The sequence below is a fragment of the Neodiprion fabricii genome, chromosome 5 (genome assembly GCF_021155785.1).
Source record: "Neodiprion fabricii isolate iyNeoFabr1 chromosome 5, iyNeoFabr1.1, whole genome shotgun sequence".
NCBI classification, from domain to species: domain Eukaryota; kingdom Metazoa; phylum Arthropoda; class Insecta; order Hymenoptera; family Diprionidae; genus Neodiprion; species Neodiprion fabricii.
The window spans coordinates 805,877-821,604 of NC_060243.1; the positions used below are offsets into that span (position 1 = coordinate 805,877).

At 39.0% G+C, this 15,728-nt stretch overlaps 1 protein-coding gene across 2 annotated transcripts in view; it reads left to right on the plus strand.

Moving 5' to 3' along the window:
- The window catches only part of LOC124183253 (serine-rich adhesin for platelets-like), a 28,609-nt gene extending 12,881 nt beyond the window's left edge, over window positions 1-15,728 (plus strand). Inside the window, exons 6-19 of one of the 2 annotated variants that reach the window (XM_046571506.1) lie at window positions 78-263; window positions 341-606; window positions 682-1,193; window positions 1,282-1,404; window positions 1,517-2,002; window positions 2,111-2,483; window positions 2,565-2,735; window positions 2,811-2,891; window positions 2,987-3,112; window positions 3,179-3,764; window positions 8,213-12,154; window positions 13,168-13,369; window positions 13,500-13,661; window positions 13,765-13,980. In XM_046571506.1, the coding sequence (XP_046427462.1) occupies window positions 78-263; window positions 341-606; window positions 682-1,193; window positions 1,282-1,404; window positions 1,517-2,002; window positions 2,111-2,483; window positions 2,565-2,735; window positions 2,811-2,891; window positions 2,987-3,112; window positions 3,179-3,764; window positions 8,213-12,154; window positions 13,168-13,369; window positions 13,500-13,661; window positions 13,765-13,769 (7,221 nt within the window). In that variant the 3' untranslated portion in view covers window positions 13,770-13,980. Of the gene's footprint in view, window positions 1-77; window positions 264-340; window positions 607-681; window positions 1,194-1,281; window positions 1,405-1,516; window positions 2,003-2,110; window positions 2,484-2,564; window positions 2,736-2,810; window positions 2,892-2,986; window positions 3,113-3,178; window positions 3,765-8,212; window positions 12,155-13,167; window positions 13,370-13,499; window positions 13,662-13,764; window positions 13,981-14,441 lie in introns of those variants that run through there. The other variant, XM_046571505.1, reaches the window with a different exon arrangement.

Genomic DNA, 15,728 nt, shown 5'->3' on the forward strand with positions numbered 1-15,728 from the left:
ATACTTTAATTTTTAAATTATCTGTGATGTGTGATGAACAGTTCTATGCCTCTGACCATCAATTCATCATTTACCAGGACTACACGATCAAGCATCTATTGGACGTCGGAGCCTCTCCAGACAAAATTGTCGTCGGCATTCCAACGTATGGACGTTCTTTCACGTTGTTTAATGAAGAAGCAACGGAGCTAGGTTCACCATCCGATGGTCCAGGCGAAGAGGGTGACGCTACGAGGGAAAAAGGATATTTAGCTTATTACGAGGTCAATATCTTGCATCTTTGAAAAACCTCGATATTGGGTAATGGCTGGTCATTTGCTGTAATTAAAACTTTTTCTAGATTTGTGAGAGCTTGATAGACTCGGACGAATGGGAGGTGGTATCCCCGAATTCAAATGCGATGGGTCCGTACGCCTACAAAGGCAACCAATGGGTAGGATATGACGACGAGGCAATTGTGAGACTCAAGGCACAATATGTTACCGAAAATGGATTGGGCGGAATCATGTTCTGGTCAATTGATAACGACGACTTCCGCGGAAAGTGTCATAATCGTCCGTACCCGTTGATCGAAGCAGCCAAGGAAGCAATGTTGGCTGGAAGCGAGTAAGCACATTGCAGGCTTCAATAGTCACGATTCGTCTGCTGACTAAATTAATTATAAAATGATAATTATTACAGAAAAACAAGCGTTCGAGAAAAGTCGACTAGACCAACCAAGACACGAATAGAGAGCAATTTTATTGGTAGAAAACTTGGGGCAGGTAGACGCAGAACTACAGAGGCTCCTGCGGGCACGCGTCGAAACAATTTGCGAAAGCGAATAAACTCGCTGAGGTCTAACAGCCGGTCGAACGCTCGAACAAATTTGGAGAATGAAGAAACTAAGTCGCAGGTGAACGGGCGAAACAGGGGGCAATACTCTGACTCGGAAGATGATGAAGACATTTCGAACATCAGAAGAATAGACGCAAATGTTGTCAGAAGTGCAGAATTCAGCGAAGATCAAGATACAGAAAATTCTCAATCGCAAAACAGAAATCGTCTACGCGGTGCACAGAGGCGAAAAAGCCCCGAAAACACGAGGCGCAGAACTACTACAGCTTCTAGCGTTTCGGAAGAAGTCGCAGAACAAGCCGGAGTTAACAAATTAACAACTCCTGAGCCACCGACCACACCAGACCCCGGAACAGGTACTTCATTAATTATTAGTAGAATTTTCTGTGAGTAGAGTCTGCCTTCACTTGCAGTACTAACGTGATACAAATAATTACAATCCAGATTTCAAATGCGAGGATGAAGGTTTCTTCTCTCATCCACGAGACTGTAAAAAATATTTCTGGTGCCTTGACGCTGGACCTGGTGGATTGGGAATTGTCGCTCATCACTTTACCTGCCCAGCAGGTAGTAAAAATTGTCATTTAAACCTCTGTGGACAAAAGTTACTGGAGTGCAAATAACAGCGACCAGACTTTAGCACCAACCTAATGTATTTTTATCCCCTTCTACAATGCAGGCTTGGTATTCAATAAAGCAGCTGACTCGTGTGATTACCCTCGCAACGTTGTGTGCCCCAAGGCAAAAACCGCGGGGGGTCCGACAACACGCGCTCCTATTATTGCTGCCACGAGTCGTACAACAATAATATCCAGTACCACTCGTCGTTCAGCAACAAGTAGTACAACTACAGAACCCAGTGAATACAACGAAGAATATGAATATTACGATGATGACGAACTTGAGGAAGAAAACGTTCCCGTAAGCACGACGACAGCCAGGGCTCTGCAGTACCAGACTATAAGTCGAAATAGAGCAACGACGACTACAACTACGACCACTGCGAATCCACCTACATCCACGCAAATCCCAAAAACAACAACCTCCAAAACGTATCAGTCATTACCTTCAAGAGGTAGCAACGTCGCACCAGCGACATCGATAGACGAGGCTGAAGAAGATCCGCAAGTTCTTAAAGAACTGATTGATTTAATCAAAAAAGCAGGTAAGACTCAAACCCTGTCCTCAAATATTTCTTATTTGAAAAGATAAAAAGATACTGTGCTTAAAGAAAAGTTTTTATGCATTAGTTACATTGTGCAATTCTATTTAGGTGGCCTCGAAGAGTTGGAGAAGCAGCTTCACCTGCAAGGTAAAGGTAGCGAGAGTAATGTACGAACAGGCTCTGCGACGAACAAAACCAGTTCTACACCAACGACAATTAGTAGAAGCTTATACGAACGAGTGTTAAACCGCCAAGCAGCCAACAGTGGAAATACACTGTTCAGAAGAACTACAGCGTCGCCAATCACTGTCACGAAGAAAATAACCGAGACGTTAGACTCACAACCCTCTGTCATCCAGCGATCAAAACCAAGTTTCCGAAACGGCCCTGGGCAAGCACAATTCGAAGGTCTCGATGATGTTCCGGAGGTAAAAAGTCTCAGAAGAGAAAGACCTCAATATGTTACTATTAATCGCCAACGGTAAGTCAACTTTCTGAGATACAGTTATTGCAAACTAGAAAATTTGATCACGGTTTAAATGATATTAAGATTTATAATTAGACCTTCTACTGAGGCGCCACTTGAAGATAGCGAGGAGCTTGACGAAAATAACGAAGATGACTTATCTTCGGAAGAAAACTTATCAAATAATCCACCAGAAACCACAACAGCTATTCCAAGAGGAACTCCTGGTTATGTTAATATACGACGTAACCGAATTACGACCGCTAGGTATTTATTTTCCTCATGCACCACATTTATGAACTATTGTACGAAAGATATTATTCTCTTTAATAAATTCTTTAGGTCCAATATACCCCAAGAAGAGAGTGAAGAAGACGTTAATGTTAATCGCCGCCGACCCGTAGCATCAATAGACTCCGCACTGTAATATATATGCACCCTCCATTGCTTTTATACTATATGTATTCATGATCGAAAATCTCGTATTATTCTATGACATTTTACTGAAATAATTTTAGCGCTGTGAGTGATGATGCTGATGTTGATGATGATGACTCTACAGAATTAGAAATTGCGACTGAAGCAGTTTTAACACGTCGACGTACTCAATTTCCTATTCAGGAAGAACAAACCAGCACGTCTAGGTTTTTATTATATTCCGTTTCAGCACACGAACATTATAAGCAATGGATTAATTGATTTCTTTTCAGGTACATTACCATTCATCGTGTAAGAAGTACTACGCATGCACCCGAAGAAGCAGCTTCGGAAGAAGAAGCTCAAATCGTTGATATTACTACTAAAGCAACTCCTTCTTCTACAGAAAATATTTTACCAACAACACCTGACGTTGAGATCGAAGATGAGATTGATGATAAAATATCTGTACCTGAGACAAATATAGAAAACGAAGCAGCGGTCGAGGAATCAATTGTCCGTACCGAATCTAGCCCACCAATATCAACAACGCAGTCTCAGAGTTTTATTGTCACAGATCTTCCTGTGCAAAATGTTGATCCTTTAACTACAATAACCCCGTTACCTATATCAGTAAAATCGATTGAGATTGGGGAATATCCTACAACTGCAGTACCATCGTCTACAGTTGTTTCTAGTACCACAATACAAGAATCTAGTTTTGACGAATCGACTACAAAAGGATCGGCGGCAGTAGCACAGCCAAGACCATTCGGTTTCCAGAGAAGAGCTAGGCCAACGACTACCGTTACATCGCTAACGCCAAGCCCAGACACAACAACCTCTTCTTCTGTTAGTTCTGATACAGGACGAGTAAAGGTGAGTACTCAGACACGAAACTTTGCACAATCATCAAATAATAAGCGAGGCCGTACTAGAATAAGAGTAAGGCCAGTAAATGCAGACTTTGGTAACCAAGAGGTTTCTGCGCAGAAAACTGTTGATTTTGACAATAGTAATGAACAACGACAGGGTAGTGGTTATTCCGATATCAACAATACTGACAACACAACAAAAACATTCGATTCTGAAATACCAAAGCGCGTAGTTAAAGTAATTAAGAGGCTGAAAACTAATAGAGGATTTAGCAGATTCACTCCACCAGATGGCACACCGTTAACGGATGGAAGTACACCCAGTATAGTGCGGAGAACACGATTGCGTATTAGAACAACTACAGAAGCGAATTCCAACACTGATAATGATTCCATGGAGTATATCAATAGTGAACCTGAAATTGGCAGTGCGCGAGCCGTACGAACAGGTGCGCCGATATCAAGTGCAACGCCTACATCAGGCCCGGGGGTCGAAACGACTGAGATTACTGATAATTCGAACTTGAGAGATAGCAGAATTATTAGAATTTTGGATGAAAATTCGTCAGCAAGAACGCAAGAATCTAACAATAGCACTGACGAAGGTGTAAAAATTACAAAGATTCGTGTTGTACCTAATCAAAACAGACGTCGTGTATTTCGACAACGTTCTAGAATAAATCGTGTCTCAAAAGCCACTAGTTCAGTTGTACCTGTCGTCGGCAATGACAATGAAACAAATGCATTGAGTAAAAGCGTGGATAGCTTGGTGAGGTCTAAAGTACGTACGCTAAAGCCAACAACTAAACGACAATTGCACAGAAATCTCTATGCACGGAAAAACACACCTCAAACTTCATACAGTAGTACAACTGAATCTAGTCCATCTACAGAGGGAACAAAATCAATTATCTCAATACAAACTACTACCTTAAATTACATTGAATCGATCTCTTCTATGGAATCGCACATTGAAATTAATGATTTAGAAGTGACAGATCTTCCTAGTACATCCCCACCAGAATCACTAAACAATTCACAAACTTCATACAGCAGTACAACTGAAACTAATTCATACAGTAGTACAACTGACTCTAGTCCATCCACAGAGGGAACAAAATCAATGAGCTCAATTCTAACTAGTACTCTAAATTACATTGAATCGATCCCTTCTACGGAATCACACACTGAAATCAATGATTTAGAAATGACAGATCTTCTCAGTACATCACTACCAGAGTCCCAGAATGTTCCTACAACACCTATACCATATTTGACAAATAAAAAAATATATGGCGATATTTCTACTGCTCAAGTATACATATCTACAACTGACGGAGAAGATATTAAAATGGAAAGTGAAGAGATTACGACAGAACAGGAAGAGTTCGCAACGGAAAGAGAAGAGATTGTAACAGAAATGCCAGAAACGTCAACCGAACTCCTGTTAAATACTACTATTTTGTTACCACAAGTGCAAATAAATGTAACAGTTCCTGTGACTACTAGGAATGCAAATGTGACGGAAAGTTACAACGATGAGAGGACGAAAATAGAAGGAGGAACAGAACCGAGACGACGATCGTATGGACAGAAGGTATTACGGGTAAGACGACCTATTTCACCCTTTCAGCCAAGAGCTGTAGGAACACAGATAAAAGATCAGCAAGCTTTGCGAAGGGAACAAAATATTAAACGTTTTCGTTTAAGACCTGAATCAGCATCTAACAAGACACAGAGGCAACAATTCAACATCGTCAGATCGCAGGTAAATCAGAGACAAAATTTTTCAAGCTTATATCCGGATAGAAGAAGTAGATTCAATTCAAGGGTATTTGGCAGACCAACGACGTCAAATGCTGCTAGCTCTAAAGATTATATTGGTATTGAAGTAGAGCAGAACGTGACGAAAGCTTTGACCAGTAATCAGCAGGATGTTACCATAGAATCAACAACACCTTTGGTTCCGACAGTAGTAAGTAATTCGTTTGATATCAATGGCACGTCAAACTTCTCGATAAACGTTACAAGTGATGCAACGAACACCACAGAAATTGAAGGCATTTCGACACAGGAAACGGTTGATATTACAGAGCCAGTAACAGAGGTTGACATAATTTCAATGCTCGTTGAAGAAGACGCAGTAACAGAAACTTTGCCTCCAATTCAAGACACGGAAGCGACGACAGAGAGAAATGATATTTTTACAGGGAATGATCCAACCACGGATTCTACATTTCTTTCTACAACTATTGATGAAGATACAGTAAAGATAACACCCACCAGTGAAGAATTTCTCACTGAGACTAAAAAAGTGTATACTACAATTCTGACCACGGAAAATGACTCATCATCAGTCGGAAATACATCACATATTACCACAGATATCATCGAACAAACTACAGAAATTCTTGAGGATGAAACGATATTTACTACATTGGCAGATGCTGATGAGACTAGATCCCGGACTTCTATTATAGAAATGGAAACTACTGCTCCGATGATACCTTGGGAAACAACTACTCTGGGATTTCAAAATTCAGACGATGCAATGTTGATAAACGAAGACACAACAGAATCCGAAACTTCTGATCCCATCTCAGTTGAAGAATCAACAAAAAGTGAAGATGTAGTGCCAACCGAAAAATCAGTGTTCAAAGTACGAAATCGAGTCGATTCGATACTATCGAATAATAGTACCGGTGACTTATTCGTAACTAATTCGACGTTGAATCATAGTAAAGATTTATTCGATCAACAACAGGGACAAAATTCAACATCAATAAGGACACTGATAGAAGAGACAAACGATTATGATAAATATAACGAAACTTTGTTAGAAAATTCAAAGGCAGAAGAGGCAAACGAAACGACCACGATAATATCTACTACTGATTATTCTACCATCCTGAATAAGGATGAACTTTTGGAAGTTGATACTTTGGGATCTGTATCTGAAGTGACTACACCGTCCACTACTATTTTCACTCCGAGCACAGCGTCAACACCGAGCATTCACAAGCTACCTTCTCAAAGGCCTAAATTCCGAGTACCTAATTCTCTTAGAAATCAATACTTTTCTCAGAAAAAGTCCACAGCAGATGTCGGACTGCGCTCACGGTTAAACAACCGTACTGAATCAGACGTTGATGGACGGTCAAAATCTTACAAACGTACAAGGCCAGGCTCGACACCAGAAACCAACGTTATTACAGTGATTAAGGCAAAAAAACAACCTATAACAGAGAGAATAACCCCTGATTCTGAAGATAACGAATTAGAACCAGATAACGAGATGGCAACCATCGATGAGAAGTTGGTGACATCAACTGTCTCACCAACACAGATTTTCGAAGCTGATTTCGACGAATCGTCAGAAACTGACTCTGTCGAAGAAGAACTAAACGACGATTACGAAGATGAGGAATATCGGTCGACTTCTAAGCGACCCAAGTTTAACGTGCCGTTTGCTGGCACAATTTCGAAAAGGAAACAAAGTGAGTCCTTATACCCATTACCATATGTCAATAGGACTCGTTCCTATCCTAAACGTTTTTACACAACAACCGAACCTGCAGTGACGGAAACGCTGATTCCTGCAAAGAAATTTAACTACGCTGCTGATGCCGAGCAGAGGAAATTCAGCTATCGTACATCGACAGTGAGAAGTACAGAAGTTGATAGTACTTTACAATCTGGTATTGATTACGCGACTTCTTCTGTGAAGCCAGCTGTTACAAGGATTGTCACATCGATTGTCGAATCGGATACAACAGAACGCCAAAAGATTTTAATAAAAGCTAAATATTCGTCGCATTCTGCCACCACTAAAATACTTCTGAAAAATGCTCGCCATCCATATGGTTTTTCTACAACACCATACAGCGTTCGAAAATCAGGCGGAATACGTACAACTGAAGAGCATTCAAACAATGGGTTAGTAAACGGAAAGATAAAAAAACCACAAAAATCGAGATATACATTGTACTCACCGAAAACATTACCCTCCAAATATTCACAAAATGAGAACATACGTGATCCATCAGAACAAGACATTGAACACTCGACTTTGTCTATCGAAAGTGCATTTGTAGATTATAAAAATAAAGATCTGATGAATACAATTTCACGTTCAGGGAAAAATCGAAATTTTGACAATGCTGTTACTCCTGGATACAGCGGCGAATCATCGACCATACAAATAGAATCGGTGTTCAATAATATTATCGCCAAAAAGCGCCATATTGTTTCGGTGTAAAAATGAATCCGAAGCTCAAAAATAAATCTGACGTGTCATCAAAGTATTTACTTATCAAATTTATTCAATCTATCACCGTACTGTAATTTGGAAATATTTTAAGTGCACAGTACGGATGACAACAAAATTATAATATCAAGGAGAGATTGCTAAGGAACGTACCAAAATTAAAGTTGAATCATTCTGATTTTCAGGTACCGTCGGAAACAGTCAGATTACCTACCCTGAAGGAGCTCATTGGTTACAAAACCACTGTTGCATACGATTACACAACCACAACACCGATTACACTTTCAATCCAAAATTCACTTGATGACAACGTTTTAAATCACAATGAGCACACTAATTATGTCACCGAGACAATAACACCGACTTTTGGGAGAGACATTATACCGGCAGATGTACAAAGTACAAAAGATACGGGAATCGAAGAAGTTAAGGTCGTACAGGAAGATCAAGATCAAGATCAATTGAACGACTATTCGGCATGGAAAATTGCTGAGCATAACAAGTACAAAAATAGCATAGAAAATGATAATAGTATCATACATTATGGAAAGTTAAAAACATCAACTGAATCACCTCTACGAGTTACTCTTCCAATAAAGATTTTAACGCAAGACGAAGTAACACCCGAGAGACGTAAAATAAAATTAGTCAATATACCTGTTCGCATATTAGAATCTGATAGACCTGTAACAGATCTAATACTAGAGGTACCAGAATATAAATTGAAGAGTGTGTTAAGGTCTCTGTTACGAGTAGAAATAATAAATCAAGAGAACGTGACAAACGATAATAGCAAAGAACCGAAAACTTTTAATATACATGACCAAAGAATTACGTATAGCAATGATGACCAAAATCGTGGTCCCCAAGATGCGAATACAGAGCATAAGGCAGATGAACCATTTAATGAAAATTCAAATACAAATCCTAAAGTAACCGGAGATTCATACTCTTCGACCACGCCTAGTATTACTACAGTACGAGGCAACCGATCACAGCCCCCGTATCGAAGTTCCCGCAATCGAGGATTCTATGTGACAAAAAGCATAGGGAGCAGTACTTTGCTTCAGAACACAACTCCACCAATTCCTCGGCAATCAACAGAATCGAATAGTGAAAATCCCCAACTGTACAGCACAGTATCTGAACTGGAATTATCTACTTTTACCGAAAATCCATCAACGATTGCAATGGATACTACGAACGTAAGCGGCGAATTGTACACTATGCAAGATGAATCAGCGTCCGAAGAAACTTGGCATTCGACAATAAACACTAGCCTAAAAAATCTCAACGATATTCTGACTAGTAATAAAGATGTTAATAGAATGTCATTGACATCTGATAAGATAACAGCCATACCTGACACTACTACTGCAGAATACACATCAACTAGGCTAACTGAGCCGAGTACCGTAAAATCAACACCGGAATCCGTAGCTTCCACCGAATTCAACGATCAGATTTATACATCTGAATCTATAGCTGAATTTGAATCATACTCTACTGAAGATTTCAGCAGTATAACATCTGAAGAAACTTCAAAACCCGAGTCAAGTTTAGACCTGCGTACCACTGTATCTGGGTTAGAAAGTGAGGAAGAAGAGTATTATGATGTGACGAATGAGCCTACATCCACCCCTTATTTAGCTACAGCAAAATACAATGCAGATTCTGTTGCAAAAAGTCTAAGAGAAAATTCCGAAGTGAAGAAGTCGAGCACAGCCCTGAACTATTATACCGAGATTGGCAGTACGACTACAGAGTTTCAAAAGACGACTGCCTCTGAATATGAAGTACCGAGTGATGATTTTCCGAGCAATTATCAGAGCAAAGAAACTGTCACAGCAGAAACAACTAAGAGCTTTGATAACACATTAACCACCAGTGGATTAGACTCTGATTTTAAATCAAACTTATTAGTCAATGGCGAAACACATGATATTGATTTGGGTTTCAAAACTGAAAGAACTGCAACGACGAGTATAATAATAGGTTCTTCTTTGAAACCTGAGATAAAAACTACTAAAGCTTCAATAGATGATCAACGAACGAGCCCACTGGATTTTATAACGGAAAACATTATTGAAAGTAGTTCACCCGGTGCAATGACCAGTTTTTCCTTAAATCCTGAAACAGGAACTAACACAGCTTCAATTTACAATCCAGGAACTAGTCCAGTGGATTTCGTAACAGAAAGTATTATTGAAAACAGTTCAACCAATGTACTGGATTTCCTAACAGAAGGCATTATTGAAAATGGTTCAAATAGTGTAACGACAAGTTCTTCTTCGAACCCTGAAATAGGAACTAACACAGCTTCAATCGATGATCGAAGAACTAGCCTACTAGATTTTGCAACAGAAAGCATTACTGAAAATGATTCAACTAGTGCAACGACAAGTTCTTCCATGATCCCTGAAATACGAGCTAACACAGCTTCAATTGATGATCGAAGAACCAGCCCACTGGATTTTGCAACCGAAAGCATTACTGAAAATGGTTCAACCAGTGCAACTGAAAGTTCTTTTTTGAACCCTGAAATACGAGCTAACACAGCTTCAATTGATGATCGAAGAACCAGCCCACTGGATTTTGTAACAGAAAGCATTATTGAAAATGATTCAACCAGTGCAACGACAAGTTTTTCTTTAAACCCTGAAATAGAAACTAAAACAGTTCCAATTGATGATTGGAGAACTAACCCAGTGGATTTTGTAACAGAAAGGATTATTGAAAACGATTCAACCAGTGTAACGACAAGTTCTTCCTTGAACTCTGAAATAGGAACTAATACAGCATCAACCCTTAATCGAGAAGTTACACGATTGGATTACTCAACAGAAAATATCGTTTCGACTATTTCAGTGACATCTGATTCAGTTATGAGTACAGTTTCTCTTGGAACAAATGCAGTTGAAGAAGCAACAGATTCCTTCGTTATCCCAGACACAAAATTGACTGAAATGGAAATGGGAAGTACAGTATCGAGTAACAAAGCATCAACTACTGAGTCAGACAATATAGCAACAGTCACAAGTTCTGTAGGCGAAATATCCGGAATTTCAGAAACACATTCCACATATCCTTCAAAGATTGATCAGCAAGTTGTAACCCAAATTACTCCATTTACATTTAGTTCGGGATCTACATTTTCACCTTCAAATAATGCTCACAAAGACTTTGATACTGTTTCGACTATTGTGGAAAAAGACACAGCGCTAGATACAGCTGTAACGCAGCAAATTTTAGAGGGTTTAACAGAGGCGCCAAAACGTTCTGTACTGACGGAATCTACAAGTTCAGAACTTATAAGTGACACCTTCTATAGATCACCTTCAGCTATTCCAGGAAAGAAATCCGTGCGCCGGCGAATAATTAAAAAACGAATAAACGGAATTCGTCGACCATACGTACAAACTGTTCAAGATACAAGCAGATTGAATGGAATCGATAAACCAAGGAAAAAATTTGTTCGCCGACGTATAATAAATCGTACTACAGGAAAAATAGTGAATGAAACGATGAAAGGAAATTCGAAAGTGTTGGACAGTCCATCGATAAGGAGTATTGCAAACCCTGAACTCGTTCCCAAGATAAACGAATCGCCAGAGCCTCGTAATGGTACTGTGAGAAATAAAATAGTCAGACATCGTGTAATTTACAGACGACGACCAGCAGTTAATCAAACAAATAGCAGTTCCATAGATGCCAAAATATCTAGTCAAAATAACAGTGCCAGTAATGATGTGCAAAGTTCTAGTGTCTCGAGCACTAATTCAAATCAACGAAGACGAGTAGTGGTAGAAAGATCTAGGTATAGGGGTAAAGGTAGCGGTAGAGGTAGAGGACAAACGGAATCATCAACAGTAACTCCAAGGCTAAGTTTGGAAAGGCAATTGAATTCCACGGAAACCACAGTACAAAACGACAAGTTATACAAACGCAAGACTAATGAACAAGATTACGCAGACGTTACGATTGATAATTTGAGCAGTGGTTCTGAGAGCTACGGCAAGGTTTCTGTTTATCAAAGAGAAGAACTTCCTCAAATCGAAAAAATTTCTGAGGCGGCACTCGAGCTTGAACCCGTATCGAAGTCAGAAGATGTTCAAGCTGACGGCGAGGTCAGTGTTGGATGACAAGTTACACCGAAATGCTTGCTGGCTGAGCGCTCACTCTACCTCTTAGCTAATGCTACAGCCGTAAAACTGTCTCTTTTCTTACAGAAAACTAAAAAAAAAACAAAAAAAAAAAAAAAAACAACAACAACAAACAAACAAAAACTCGCCTGCTCAAAGTGCAAACTGACTTTTCACTAATATACCATACAGGAAATTGGAAATCCTAAGCTCTCGATCACGAGATAAATGTTTCCCTGCTCGAACGCTTCATGACGTCACTTATACACATTCAAGAATATCAGCATTTAACAACAGATAAACGAAAAAAAAGAAAGCTAAATCTTCTATGACTCACTAACGCGAATACTCTCTTGAACTACATCATACATGTACTTTCACAAACACATCACATTATACGTTAACAGAAACCATTTCAAATACTCTGTCGTGCTTCGCTATACTTTCTGTTCTTGCAATTAATTTTTTTCTATCATTGTCTCTCTTTCTGTTATATGTTGGATATGCTTTTTCCAAAACATTCGAATGCTTCTGTCCGATTTGAATATTACTTTCATTAAACGTTCGTACTTGAATGCTGATCTTTGGTTTTGGTCTTGGTACTGGCGCGTCAATGGTCTATGCGGGAACACTTTTTCCATTTCTTTACAAAGCAACCTTTCAAAATCAGCATCCAAGTGAATCGCAGCAATGAAATATTGAACTCAACACGTAGTTGTTGATACCATTTAAATCTACGTTTTCAACCAAACGAGTATTGACTGAAAATCACTATTCACAATCTAGCATATAGATCAAATTCGTTTTCATTCATTCGCACAAACACATACATCTTTTTCATATCATTAAATCTGTGTTGAATTCAGTGTTGTTCTTTGTAAACCGATAATCAATCGCTTTATATGTACGAATATTTCCAAATTATTAATACTATGTGAATAATCAATTTATCATCAACTTACCCCGAGTCATTCCTCACTACCATTCTCTCTCAACAGATCAATCTCTTCAAGACTCGTACGGGTACTTCGAGACTTCCAGGAACTCTGGTTCGATCAGCGAGACCCAGAACATCGACGTCCGCTCCTGAAAGTGATATAGCTACAACTGTATCATCTCTGAGAAAACTTTCCAATAACATTGAAGTACGTAGAAGAGGGCGTTTGGGTCAGAGTACAACGAGTGGCTCAACCAGCAATGGTGAGTTTAATCGTTTTATATCTATCACTTGCTTGAGTTTAATCTTTTGATAACTATCACTTGCTACAATGATTATACAATTCAATTTACCATCGTTATGCAATAAAAGATGTTCAATTTTTACCTGTAGCTGAAGTGCAGAGCCAGCCAGCTGCGGGTGACGATGGAGCCTTGAAATTCGAGTCTAACAAGGATGTTTTGGAAAGTCTTGACCAAGCCAGCCATGCGCAAGAAGTGGAGGTGACCGTAGCTGCCAGAGATCCCTCATCGCTAGCTCCGCCAACAGTGACAGGTGCGAAACCTCCAGAGTCCCGCTATCAACTTGCTTTGAAGTCTCTACTTGTGAATTAATAATCAATCTTGTTATCACTGTTATTTATATTTTTATTACTCAGCATAACAACGTGCCTACTTCATTTGTCAACTAATTGATTCATGTGGCTCTCGTTATCTGTTCACGTGTCTGTCTGTCTGTCTGACTTCAACTGACCTGCGGCTGTCGCGTGTTCAACGTTATGAACGCCGATTATACCTACTCTGTGTGTATACCTCAACTCTTCAAACTACACTTCACCACCACTTATAATTTTATTCCACCACCTACTCTACCACATGACGATCCTGACTTGCTATTTCTATCTGTGTACGTACCTACTCTTTCTTCTTACTTATACTACTCACTCTTTACTAGTAAAAAAACCTGCACGTTTACTAACTTTTAACTATTTAATTACTGCTTTGCTCTATACTTTTCATTATTCTTGATATCTCTCTAACATCATACCTTGCAAGCTTGCTAGGCCAGCGAATGCATGCGAATACGAAATAATACATGAAAGTCACTTTGTCATCACTGTTCTAAACATCTTTATTTGATATCAATTTCCCCGATACTTCACTGCTACCCATGAGATTGAGAATAATTTGAAAGCAATGTCAGTAATCACAGTAATTAGTTAACATAATTGACTAAACAAATTAGAAGTAAACAAATCCCCCCCCGTAAAATTTTTCTCCCGCCCAAAACTCTACTAATTATCAAATTCTGACAAATCATTGGTTGCGCGATCAGGTCGTCCACGGTTCAGAACTTCTCTAAGGCGTAGGATAATTACAACCGAAGCTCCTCAAGTAACAGTATCCTCTACAGTCCCAACAACACCAATCATCAGACAAAGAACGAGGCCAGCTAGGCCTTTCGAGAAAGTTACCGAAAACACTGCACCGGTCAGACCACGTCGTCCAGCGATAATAGACTACGATTACTATGAAGATTCGGAAGAACGTATTGTAGGAAAGCCTAAGCTGTCTGGCAAGATATCGATCACAGCAGGAGGTTCGATCCGCTGTTTGGATCAGGGAAACTTTCCTCACCCGACGTCTTGCAAGAAGTTTATAACTTGCGCAAGGATGGTTAACGGACAGGTGATCGGAACCGAATACACTTGTCCAAAAAAGCTTTCCTTCGATCCGGTCGGCGGTATCTGCAACTGGTCAGCCGGTTTAGGATGTAAAGAATAGTTTACTGTAAACTGATGTTGGCAGAAAAGGTATTGATAATTGTAATAAAGTTTTATACTTATTAGACATTATGAAAAGTGAGAGATAAATGTGCGAAGGTATTATTTTTTTCAAATCAACATTCCATTTGCCCTTACAAAGTGGAGAAACAATTTAGAAATAGAAATAATCAAAAATTCCTCTTCTCTACCTACGACTGATTGTAAGCTATTCTTTATTTTTGTAACACGATAGCGTTGAATTTTGAATCTACCGAGCTGTTTAGCGTAAGACGAATAGCAAGACTCAAGTTGGAGATGGTAACGTCGCGTGCCACGTATAGTAGTTGAGTAATTTCGTTGATATTTTATACATTTTTTTTCGTTAGGTAATTGCTATGATATACCCAATTCATTATGACTACCGTAACGAGGTGTAATTGCGCAAGTAACTGTGTCTATGTGAACGTTGATTGTCAGACTGTGCTACGCTGTGTGAATTTGCTTCTTCGTTGAAATTTTTTTTTTTATCCAATTGGAAGCATATACACATACAACGGTTTTCTTGGCATATAAAATGCATAAATAAATGAATAAATTAATTAATTAATAAATACGTATGTGCATTCATTTTGTAAGCAATATTATATATTAAAATAATAATTTTATATGTACACCTTATATAGATATATTATACTTTGCTCAGTTTACGTACATGTAACACATGCAGGAAAAGATTTGCATTATGTAAGTATATGTATACTATAGAAAATAGCCATGTACCGTAAGTAAAAAAAAAAAAAATATATAAATACAGATATATAGGTGATATTATTGTAATACTGTTATGAAAATATAAA